General features: G+C 37.5%; 1 protein-coding gene across 1 annotated transcript in view; it reads right to left on the bottom strand.

Annotated features, from left to right (window-relative positions):
* Positions 1-12,916, bottom strand: part of Cers3 (ceramide synthase 3) — a 97,028-nt gene that overhangs the window by 61,825 nt on the left and 22,287 nt on the right. The window contains exons 3-5 of the mRNA XM_046436042.2: positions 7,881-7,999; positions 1,950-2,007; positions 1,386-1,436 (exon numbers count right to left, since the gene is read on the bottom strand). Coding sequence (XP_046291998.2) covers positions 1,386-1,436; positions 1,950-2,007; positions 7,881-7,999 — 228 coding nt within the window. The remainder of the gene's footprint in view (positions 1-1,385; positions 1,437-1,949; positions 2,008-7,880; positions 8,000-12,916) is intronic.

Here is a 12,916-nt window from a genome sequence, read left to right as displayed (position 1 = left end):
ACTTCACGTGACATGCAAAAATCCAAAAGACTGGAGATATTCTCTCAAGAGACTGAAGCAAAGAAAGTGAACAGGATGGAAAATATTTTTAAAAGCATAAGAGATATATGAGGCCCAGTTTAATGGTCCAGTATATTAGCACACTTGTAATTTGAATTCCAGAAGATCGGAGAGAAAAGAAGGAACAGAAGCAATGGCTAAGAATTTTACAAAAAAATACATCAAGCACAGGTTGCAAATGTACTAAGAAAGATGGACACTAAGCAAGAAAAGTTCAAAGAAAACTATATCTATGTATATCATAATAAAACTGCTGAAAGATAGGATAAAATGTTAAAATCAGCTAGAGGAAAAAGACATTATTTTCTTTTTGCTTCTTTGCAAAAGTAAAAATGACAGGTAAATTCTTAAAGAAGCCAATGGGATCCAGAAGAAAATGAAATAACATCTTTGAAGTGTTGAAGAAAAATAATTGCTAGCCTAGAATTCTGTACCCAGCAAAATGTCCTTTAAAAATCAAAGGTCATACAACAATTTTTAGCCAAACAAAATCTGGCAGACCAACTGTTAAAAAAATACCAAAGGGACTCTTTTTCAACTAGAAGGATAATAATCCTAGATGGAAGCATGGCAATGCAGATAGTAATGGATACCAAGAAAAGAATAACTTGACTGATTTACAAAACAATAATAAAAATAAATGCAGAGCTCCAAACATTTGAAGCAGGAAAGCAAATGGTATATTCTAATGACTTTTCAATAACCGAAAAAAAAAAAAAAACAAAAACAGAGCTCTAATTTGTATTAGACTCCAATTAGTCAAGGATGTATATTTGTATATTGTAATCTCTAGGATAGGATAACTAATATAGAATTAAAAAGCAGTGAAAAGTCAACAGAAGGGAAGAAATGGGATAGCAACTTTTTAAAAAACTTGAATGTGGGGATGGGGGTGTAGATCAGTGGCAGAGCACTTGCCTAGCACTTGTGAGGCACTGGGTTTGATCCTCAGCACCACATAAAACCAAAAAATAAATAAATAAAGTAAAGGTAAGAAGAAAAGATACAGAACTGTATTTTAAAAAAAACAAACTGTCCCACAGAAAAGCAAGATGGGAATACAAAAGGAAATGGATCGAGTGGATACAAATAAAAACAAATGGTAAAATGGAATATTTAAATCTAAACACATCATTCATTTAACCTGTGAAAAAACTAAGGATTGAGACAAATGATGAGTCACCAAGAATGAGGAAACCCAGGTAGAGAAAGAGTCGATGATGGCACGGTAGTGGGCAAATAGTAGAAAGAGGACTAAGACCTAAGGGGCAATTTTGGGGGACTGGGTGTTGAAAAGGGGAGGAGCTATATTAAAGGGGTCTTACCTGTCTGGGATAGCCATTCCAAACCTCCCAGAGGTCATATGCCCAAGGTTTCTGGGAAAAAAAAAAACAAAAACAGGAAGCCAGGAGAGAAGAAATAAATTTGTCAGAGTCAAAGGCTAATTTCAACAGAAAACAGCTATCCCTGATATTTACTGGGGGCAAAGATACACTGCACAGGAAAACTCGACTTTATATATTCTTATTGCTTCTGTTGTACACAGTTCTCCCTGTCTAGGTATTTATCCATATTCCTATATGACACCCCCACCAAATTCACTGCTTCTAATGAATCTGGGATCAGTAAATAGTGCTATCTCATTGAGGGAATTATTTTGAACAAGTGAATCTACTAAATTATTTCTGATTCAATTACGGTGTCTATAGCAATAAAAATATCTTGAGACATCCATACCAATAAAATATTTGAGCAAAGTCTTGAATTTCAAGAGAAAGCTCTAAATCTGGTTATCTAACTGGAGGTATTATATCCTAAAGGAATTCATAGGCAGAAACTTTAGAAATTAAAGGCAGATTCCAACCAAAGATATCAAAAAGGGAACTTACATCATAAAGAAATGCAATTCCAGCAACAGTAATCATTAAGTAAAATGCAAATCTCCAACTGCCAAAAGAAAAAAAAAGTCTTTACTCCCTTATAAACATGATTGACATCTGAGAAGAAAAGGATTTGGTATGACAGAGTTTGGAAGAACATACATTCTGGAGTCAAAGAAATCTAAATTCATATATCCTGGCTCTGCCATTTATTATATATCTACAACCTTAGGTAAATCATTTCACCTCAGGAAGTCTTAACTTCCTCATCTGTATAATGGGAAGAACAAAACTTACCCCAAAATGTAAAATAAATTAAAGATAATTTACAAAAGTATTGATCATGGTTCTAGTATGAAGTAAGCAACAATACATATTAGCTACTTATTATTATGACTAGGCCAGTTCTGGATACATAAAAAATAATGAATTGTCATCAACGTAGAGAGAAGCAATCTAATTAGCTTAATAACCTATTTTAGGGGCTGAGGTTGTGGCTCAGTGGTAGAGCTCTTGCCTAGGATGTGTGAAGCGTGGGTTTGATTCTCAGCACCACATAAAAATATAAATAAATAAAATAAAGTTTAAAAAGTAACCTGTTTTATTCCCATTTAATTCCTACTTGAAAAACTTGCATGTGGCCAGACTTTACTCTTTTTTCTTAAAATCAGAATTTGAAAAAAAAATAGTTTTCTCATGTATGGGGAAAGCTTTACATATTAAGAACTTAAAAGACATCAACTGATATCAACATATGAATCTAAATTTAGATCCTGATTCAAATAAACAATCTGTAAAGAAAATTATAAGACAATGAAGGAATCCAAACACTCATTAAATATCTGTTTGCAAATTAAAATTATTTTAGTATGATAGTGGTTTTTCACTTATGTTTAAAATAAAGAGTTCTTCCCTTTTAGAGATACACCATAACAGACTTAGTAGTTAAACCACACAGTGCCTGACATATTCTTAAAAAATTACCTGTGGCTGGGGAGAGTAGCCTGAGGAGGTATTTAGATAGCATAATATTGGCTTTGAGTTGATTGTTGAAGTTGGTGATTGGTAGTAGCAGTCATAGTTCATTATGTAGTCTTTCTACTTTTGTATATGTTTGCAACTTTCCAAAATAAACAAAAAGCTTATACTGGGGCTGGGGATGTGGCTTAAGCAGTAGCATGCTCGCCTGGCATGAACGGGGCTCTGGATTCTATCCTCAGCATCATGTAAAAAAAAAGATGTTGTGTCCACCGAAAACTAAAAAAAAAAAAATTTAAAAATTCTCTCTCTTTCTCTCTCTCTCTCTCTCTCTCTCTCTCTCTCTCTCTCTCTCTCTCTAAAAAAAAAGCTTATACTAAAAGTTATGGCAGGGCTGGGAATTCTCTCTCTCTCTCTCTCTCTCTCTCTCTCTCTCTCTCTCAAAAAAAAAAAAAAAAAAGAAAGAAAAAAGGCTTATACTAAAAGTTATGGCAGGGCTGGGGCTGGGGCTGAGCCGTAGAGTGCTCACCTCACATCACATATGTGAGGTCTGGGTTTGATTCTCAGCACCACATAAAAATAAATAAAATAAAATAAAGGTATTGTGTCCAACTACCACTAAAAAATAAATATTTTTTTAAAAGTTATGGCTATTTTATCTAATGATTGCTGAAGCAATAATAATACCAAAATAAATTTGAGTGAGGCCTTACAGTGTTTTCCTCAATATCCCTGTAAGACAGGTAGGAAATAGGGACATAAGCATATACTGATTTTGTAGATGAAAAATCAGTCTCATTATAGCCAGGCTACTTTCTCAGTTCATGTAAGAAATAATAAAGCTGAGGCTATAATCACAAGTCTTTGGACTCTGCATTTAGTAGTGTTTCCTGAACTTTATCATTGCCTCTGAGTTAGATCATAGTCTTTCTCCATAGCTTGTTTTTTAAAATATATATCTATATTTTAGTTGTAGTTGGACATGATACATTTATTTATTTATTTATTTATTTATATGTGGTGCTGAGGATCTAACCCAGTGCCTCCAACAAGCTAGGCGAGTGCTCTACTGCTGAGCTCCAGCCCCAGCCCCTCATAGCTTGTTTTCATAGGAGAAAAAAAGTAGATTTCAATGCTCAGAAAGTTGAATCATAAAAATACTCAAAGGGCATTTTACAAAATGAGAGTTGAAACCTGTCTGCACTTGTCATCTTTGTGTTTGGCCTAGACAGCATTTCTTTGGCTCCCTGGGTTATCTTGTCCAGACAAGAATCAAAAAATAGATGATAAGGCCAGACAGCCCACAAATGCAGCCAAAAGTCTAGGTGGCAAATCTTTTGTATCTCAAACATTTATTGACATCTCGAGTCTGTGCCAGGCACTATGCCAAGCACATGTTATCACATTTTAATCAAGATTTTAACATTTATTTTAACAAGAATATGAAGTTGATACTATAATTAGCCACTTCTTGCAGACCATTGCTTGATTCTCACAACCCTAAAAAGTAGATAAGATAAATACTAAAGGAAACTGGTGCTGAGTGAGATCATGTAAGTCACCAAGGTTATTAAATAATAATAATCAGATGCAAGAGTGCAACCCAAGTTTCACAGTTTTCTGGACCAGTTCTACTCAGGTTTCATCACACCATACCTGAGGTTTTCAAAGTGTGCACCAGGGATCCCTGAGGTCAGAATATTTTTATAACACTAAAACAGTGTTTCCCCCTTTGGCTCTCATTCTCTCACAAGGCTGCAGTGGTAAATTCTAGAGGTTGCATGACATGTGATCATATTGTTGTTCTGAATGAAACTACACTGGTGAAAAGTGTGTTCATGCAGCCTCATATTTTATAAATGTCTGTTTTAATGTCTAATACAGTAAATGTCTGACTAATTAAGTTCTTGGGATTTTTAAGAGAACATGGAATCCTGGATGGAGAAGTTTGAGAACTACTGCACTTCATGGATGATAACATGAATAATGATGTACTTGCTGATGCAATTTTACTTGGTTTATTTGGTTACTTCTTATTCCTAGGAGAGGCTTATATAAACATAATTGTGGGAGGGAAGGAAAAACCACTAGAAAAATTCAGAAATTGATCCATTAGGCAAAGCTGGTAATAGTAGGAGAAGAAGGAACTGCAGAGTGAAATCAGAGAGAAAATGGGCAGTGTGGATTTAGACCAATGGTGAAAGAAGCTGGTGAGGTGGGGCAGGATGGGACTCTGTAGTGGGAGAGGTAGAATGGAGCAGGCAGTGTACCTGTGTGGTCAGGCAAGGGTGAGTCAACAGCCACCTGGAGAGTCCTCCCTCTGGCACTGGGTATTCTTTCTATAAACCTTGGGTACTTTGGAGTTGCTTCTTATTATTATATGGAAATGCTTACTTTAAAAAGAAAGATGTCCAGGTAATATGGAATTTAAATTTTTTAAAGGACCCTCTGTGGACTAAAATCTTGAATGCTGTGGCATGGGACACAGGGGTTACCACTAAAGGAAATAATCATGGAAACAATTAACTGAGCTCAGGGTGCTCAGAGATTAATGTATTTAGACATTATGGAGACCACCAACAGGATTTTCTGTCTGTTGGAGAGTAATTTGTAAGAGGTTAAAAATGTTAGGAAATACAGGTTTCCTGAGATTTCCAAAATGTCTGGGCTAGTACCTCAGGCACTGATTTCTGAGGTACCTTCCAGAAATTAATAGAAAAATTAATAGAAAAATAGTAAAAATTAAACAGCTTGGCATTTTACCTTCATCTATTTACACAGTTCATAATCAACTTTTAACAGTTATCTGATAGAATAAATTTGTGATATTGCTAAATAAGATAAAGCTTAAATTTTACTTGTGGGTTCACTGTTTCCTGAACATATTAGATAATTTCCTGCTTTGCATCTTTGCTTTATGTGAAAATTCCATCCCCAAATCCTGCTTTCTTTTCTTATGGAAACTCAACCCATTCTTCAAGGTTCAGATAAAAAGGTTTTGTCTACTCTGAAAAGCTGTTGTCTAATGCTGATGATATGCTGACACCCCCCTCTGAAGTCCCAGAGTACATCTAAACGTGACCATGAACCTGCTGGTGTACAGTCCTGAATCGCTGGAGTGGAATAACAATAGGTATTATGCCATTATGGGTAATGGTCAGGTCTCCCCAGTCAGCTGGTTAGGGCTAGGGAACAGGCCTTACATGTTTACTTCCCTCATAAAATCTACACCGCTATACACTCTAGGATAGTACTCCATGCTGAGATCTTCAACATGAACCTCTGTATGACCTGACTGACTGGTTAAGGTAACTTGAAATTCCCTTCTCTAGCCTGAACTCTGTGAACATCTTCCAATGGAGAGCACAGCCCAAATGTTTCCAAATTTCTAAATGTTACTCTGTGTAGGGTATGCTCTGCTTGGTGAGAAGAAGGCAGGAGGTGGCAGGCGCAGTATGAGGCAGCAGAAATTATATCAGAATAGGAGAGAGAAGACTTGAACACAACAGCTCCTCAGACAGCTAGGTAACTTTGAGCCAGTTCCTTAAGCTAGATGGATGTGCAGTTTCTCATTTCTCAAACATAATAAGCCCCTGTTGCTGGGAGAATCAAACACACTTTCATAAACTGCGAGGCACTATAATGCATAAGAAATTGCCAGAGAATTTCACTGGAATATGATTCAGCTCAGAAACAGAGAATGAGTCCCAGCCTGGGCACTTTAAGATAAAAATCATCTGTTAGCAATAATGAATGAATGTCAGAAGGGAAAAAGGAGGATGCCATATGAGACCTGATCTACTATGCCCTTCTTTGTGGTGATGAGTTACAGATATCCTTTGTGTCAACCTGACATCAGTGGCAAAGCAGTAACTAATTTTTCAAAAGCTAAAAACCAGAGAGAAGCCAGTTAGAAATAGCAACGCCATGCACGGGAGTCACTGCAGGAAAGGCAGTATAAGCCTTTGACCAGAAAGAGGGTGTTTAGAGACACCCTGAAGAATGGATCTGTCCCTCTAGACACTGGCCAACTTACAGTTGGATTACAGACCAGGAATGTATAGAGAAATTAAATGAAGTCATTGAAGTTTTGCCACAGGCTCCAGTTATTTATTTGATTCTTAATTTGGCCAGTCATTTATTTTAACATCAAAATAAAATTACCTGGTAGAAGTCACTAGAAAATGTAAAGGCCTTAAGAAAGAAATAGGCAGTGTCAAATGTGGTAGCAGACACAAACCAACTAATATACATTCATCTGGATATAGAGAAGAGGAGATAGTACGAGCATTGATTGAGACCACCTTATGGGGCAGTTTCTGCCACCAAGAGAGTGACCCAAAGTGCTACAATACGAGGGGGAAAACACAGCAGAACTCAAAGGAAAGAAAAAATAAATCCAGTGGAGCCTCCCTGCCTGGAGACTATTCTAGGTAAACCATGCTTGAGCCCCAGCCCATCCTGACCCTCCTGCTAAGTCATCTGGGATCCAAGAGGCACAGGCTGTGCAATCCACAGGCAGGGCTGGGCTCATGAACTAAGTCAGACAGAAAGAGGTCCTCACAGTTAGTGTCCTGAGAAACACACTGGGATATGTTCTGAGACCTCCTTTCCTCCTACTATCATAGTGACTGGAAACAGGAGAAAAGCCTGTGACCTAGTACCAACCTCAGCTCTAGAAGAGACAACACCAAGTAAGACATATCTTACCTCTTATCTGGTTTTTTTTTGGTATTTATTTTTCTAAGTATTTAGTGTCTCCTGTCTACCTTAGAGAATTCATAGCTGGTTCATTTCAGAGAGTAGGGAATGGAAGTACAGAAGGGAAAGGAGCAGGCATAACACTCTGACATAACAGAGCTGGTTTGAACCCTTCCTCCACTCCAATGTTAGTATCCTAAGAGGACTACTCTGCTCCACACAATTCTGCAGAACTGCAACAGCTTTGATCATCATTCTTACCAGGCTTCCTGAAATTTCTTCAACCTGCAAGGCCTCTCTTGGTTCCGCCGACTCCTAAACCATCTTTCCACCTGGCGCTCCGTCAAGTTACACTTCTTTGCCAGTCCATAAATATCAGTCTGAAAAAAGATGAAACAAAACAATGAGTGATAAAGAGCAGAATCAGATAGGCAGGCAGTTAAAAGACAATGAGCTTGGGTTATAAAATCTTGTATATGAGGGATAAGAGACCTTCTGCCATGAGACTGTGAGCCAGGGAATTTATCTCTTTTGCTTATGGAATTACTCACACACACACATCAACAAAATAAAACAAACAACAGAGAGAATGTCAGTAGCCTAGCTGTTTTACTGAGAAAGACCAAATCTTCCTAAGTCGGTAGCAATCCACATGTTCAAGTTTCATTCGTGAGCTCATTCACTCAGCTAAAAGTTATTTAGACTTGCTAGGCACCAAATAGAGTAGCATAGTTTTAAATGTCAATCAAACCCAATATTCTGATTTTTCCTGTAGGAAAACTGAAGCCTTTTAAGCATTTTAGTGACTGTCCAAGAGCTAAAATTCATAGCAGAGTGTTGTCAGGAACTTAGATTAGTGTGCTGTTACTTTACATGATATAATAGTTTTAGAAGGTAATTTAAGAAAAACAGGTGCTGGTCATTTACTTTCACATTTAATCAGATATACAGCTCATTTCAAACTAATCTGATCTATTTCTAATTATTAAAATAATGATTGAGGGAGACCGGAAGATGGTGACGAATAGAGCGCATCACCCCCATGTACTCGTCACTGCGCAGGTGAATAACGAGTTAGAACGGCCAAAAGCTATCTTGTTAGGAATTTCCAGCAAAATTGGGGTGCACCAAAACCTAGAGGAAGGATTTCCATCACCCGAGGATCGGTTACTGGGGCTCAATCGCGAGTGAATTGTGTGCCCGGAGATTCAGGCTGATTTATCAGTGGCCCGCCCCGCTGCTAGAGACTGTGGCACACCGAAAAAGGGTGTGTCAGCAACGCAGAGGATGTGCAGATGCTGTGGGTTCCTGCTGGCTGTGCCCTCACTGTGCTTTGGGCTGAGTTCTGGGTTTGAGACGGGGAAGGAAGCGGTCCAGTTCTGTCCTCCACACCGAACAGCCCACTGAAGAAGCAAGTGGCCACCATCTTGGAGAGCTGACATCACCATCGGCAGTTTCCGACAGATCACAGCAAGTTCAGCGATAAAACAGGTGTGTGCCATTTAGCCCATCTCCCACACAGCGGGGAAATCGCATAAAATATCTCCCAGGCTTTCTGGGGGCGTGATGAACAGGGTGAGAGTGAACAGAGGTGTGGGGAAAGGTAAAGGCACCTGACCTCCAACTCCCTCCTCCCACCAATGGTGAAAACGAAACCTGTCTCGCCAGCTCTAGGAGAAGTGGCTATCGGAAGGAATCAAAACAATAGGGGCCGGTTCCCAATAGCTGCACTCCACATCCAGGAAACTGCAGGCCCAGAGTGTAGCTTGAATTTCCGAGAGGTATCACACTGGGGAAGGCCTGGCTGGCAGGAGAAGTGACGAGACTTGAGACCAGGAATAAAACTAAGCTAACGGGTTTTGAGAGATGGGGGGGGGGGGGCGGGGGGGGAGGGAGCGGCCTCACATGGATTGTTTCCTACAGCCAGAGGGCAAAATCTTGGCCCGGAAGGCACAGCACCACCTACTGGAAGCGAAGAAAATAGAAGCTTAACAGTGTATTTTTTTTCTTTCTTTTTTTAATTTTTTAATCTTAATTTTTTAAAATTATTTTTTAATTGTAATTTTTATTTTACTGCATTTTTTTATCATTTCTTTTTCTTTTCTATTCTTTTCTCTTTCTTTCTTCTCTCCCTCTCTATTTCTTGGTTTGCTTCCTTACATTTTCCCCATCTTTCCTCTTAAGCATGACCACCCAGATTACGTACAACTTACTAAATGCAAATAGATGAATACTACAAATCAGTCTATAGTCCGCCTAAGCCCTTAACTACCCCCAAGTACTCCTGTCTATTCTCTTGTTAATATCTGCCTGCAGTTGAGCAACCCCCCAAAGAAGCTAACATATACTAACCTCCATACCATCAAATCGCCCGACCTCAACATAAAATCCTAAGTTCAAACCTCAATTCTCTATATGCCATCAAAATCTGTAGGCCGTTAATGAAACTAATGAATTTATATTAAATCACAATTAAATCCAACATCACTAAACATTGTCTCCAAACACAAAGAAGAGATATTGGAACTATAAAACCAAAACAAATTTAAAGGAGAAAACAGAAACACAGCAGACAAACAGAGTTGGAAAGTAACGTGAGCACCATGAAAAAAGAAGGGAAAAAAGGATTACAAACAATGCAGGACAACTTAAATTCACAGGAGAACCTAGAGGCATCAGAAAAATGGACAGAGAAAGAATTCAAGGCATACCTAACTCAGATGGAACGGAATCTTAGAGAAGACATTAGACACCAACTTCAAACAATGAAAGTATACTTTGAAAACGAATTACATAAGCAAATTCAAATGGCAAAAAAAACACCCAGGAGATAGAGATTTAAAAAAAAAAATCAAACAGTAATCCTAGAAATGCACGAAACCATAAACCAAATTAAAAACTCAAACGAGAATATTACAAATAGACTAGATCAAATAGAAGTCAGAACATCAGATAATGAAGACAAAGTTTATCAACTTGAAAAGAATATAGTCAACACAGAAAGAATGCTAAGAAATCACGAGCAATCCATCCAAGAGATATGGGATATCATAAAAAAACCAAACTTGAGAGTCATTGGGATAGAAGAAGGTATAGAGGTTCAAACCAAAGGAACGAATAATCTATTGAATGAAATAATCTTAGAAAACTTCCCAGATATGAAAGATGGAATGGATTCCCAAATCCTGGAAGCCTACAGGACCACAAACATACAAAAACCATAATAGACCAACTCCAAGACACATAATTATGAGGATATCCAACATACGGAACAAGAAGAGAATATTAAAAGCTGCAAGAGAAAGGAGGCAGATTACATTTAGGGGTAAACCAATTAGGTTAACGGCTGATTTTTCATCACAGACGTTGAAAGCGAGAAGATCCTGGAACAATGTATTTCAAACGCTGAAAAATAATGGATTCCAACCAAGAATACTGTATCCAGCAAAATTAAGCTTCAGATTTGACAATGAAATTAAAATATTTCATGATAAACAAAAGTTAAAAGAATTTGCAGCCAGAAAACCAGCACTGCAAGGCATTTTGAGCAAAACACTACAAGAAGAGGAATTGAAAAACAGTACCCAAAACTCACAGTGGGAGGTAACTCAGTAAAGGGAAGAAAAAAAAATAACCAAAAAGCAAAGACTAGCCATATTAAAATAAATAAATAAATAAGCATGACTGGAAGTACAAACCATATATCAATAGTAACCTTAAACGTTAATGGCTTAAATTCACCAATCAAGAGACATAGGCTAGTAACCTGGATTAAAAAAACAAATCCAACAATATGCTGCCTTCAGGAGACTCATATGATAGGAAAAGACATACACAGGCTGAAGGTGAAAGGCTGGGAAAAATCATACCACTCACATGGTCCTTGGAAGCAAACAGGTGTGGCCATACTCATATCGAATAAAACCAACTTCAAACCTAAGTCAATCAAAAGGGATAAAGAAGGACACTATATACTGTTAAAAGGAACCATCCACCAACAAGACATAACAATTATCAATATGTATGCACCAAACAATGGTGCTGCAACGTTCATAAAAGAAACTCCTCAAGTTCAAGAGTCAAATAGACCACAACACAATAATTATGGGTGACGTCAACACACCGCTCTCTCCATTGGACAGATCCTCCAGACAAAAGCTGAATAAAGAAACTATAGAACTCAATAACACAATCAATAACCTAGACTTAAACGACATATATAGAATATATCAACCATCATCAAGTGGATACACGTTCTTCTCAGCAGCACATGGATCCTTCTCAAAGATAGACCATATATTATGCCATAGGGCAACTCTTAGTAAATATAAAGGTGTGGAGATAATACCATGCATCTTATCTGATCATAATGGAATGAAACTGGAAATCAATGATAAAAGAAGGAAGGAAAAATCCTGCATCACCTGGAAAATGAACAATATGTTACTGAATGATCAATGGGTTACAGAAGACATAAAGGAGGAAATCAAAAAATTCTTGGAGATAAATGAAAATACAGACAAAACATATCAGAATCTATGGGACACAATGAAAGCAGTTTTAAGAGGGAAATTCATCGCCTAGAGTTCATTCCTCAAAAAAAGAAAAAAACAACAAATAAATGAACTCACACTTCATCTCAAAACCCTAGAAAAGGAAGAGCAAAACAACAGCAAATGCAGTAGAAGGCAAGAAATAAGTAAAATCAGAGCGGAAATCAATAAAATTGAAACAAAAAAAAACCACTAAAAAAATTGATAAAACTAAAAGTTGGTTCTTTGAAAAAATAAATAAGATCGACAGACCCTTAGCCATGCTAACGAAGAGAAGAAGAGGGAGAGCTCAAATTACTAACATATGGGATGAAAAAGGCAATATCACAACGGACACTACAGAAATTCAGAAGATAATGAGAAATTATTTTGAAACCCTATATTCCAATAAAATAGAAGATAGCGAATATATCGATAAATTTCTTAAGTCATATGATTTGCCCAGATTGAGTCAGGAAGATACACACAATTTAAACAGACCAATAACAAAGGGGGAAATAGAAGAAGCCATCAAAAGACTACCAACCAAGAAAAGCCCTGGACTGGATGGATATACAGCAGAGTTTTACAAAACCTTCAAAGAAGAATTAATATCAATACTTTTCAAGTTATTTCAAGAAACAGAAAAAGAAGGAGCTCTTCCAAATTCATTCTATGAGGCCAACATCACCCTGATCCCGAAACCAGACAAAGACACTTCAAAGAAAGAAAACTACAGACCAATATCTCTAATGAACTTAGAGG

Source organism: Marmota monax, unplaced genomic scaffold, assembly GCF_021218885.2.
Source record: "Marmota monax isolate L192 unplaced genomic scaffold, Marmota_monax_Labrador192_F-V1.1 WCK01_AAM20220418_F8-fsc00005, whole genome shotgun sequence".
NCBI classification, from domain to species: Eukaryota; Metazoa; Chordata; class Mammalia; order Rodentia; family Sciuridae; genus Marmota; species Marmota monax.
The sequence above is the reverse complement of the archived record's forward strand: the minus strand, read 5'-3'. Positions and strand labels throughout refer to the sequence as shown.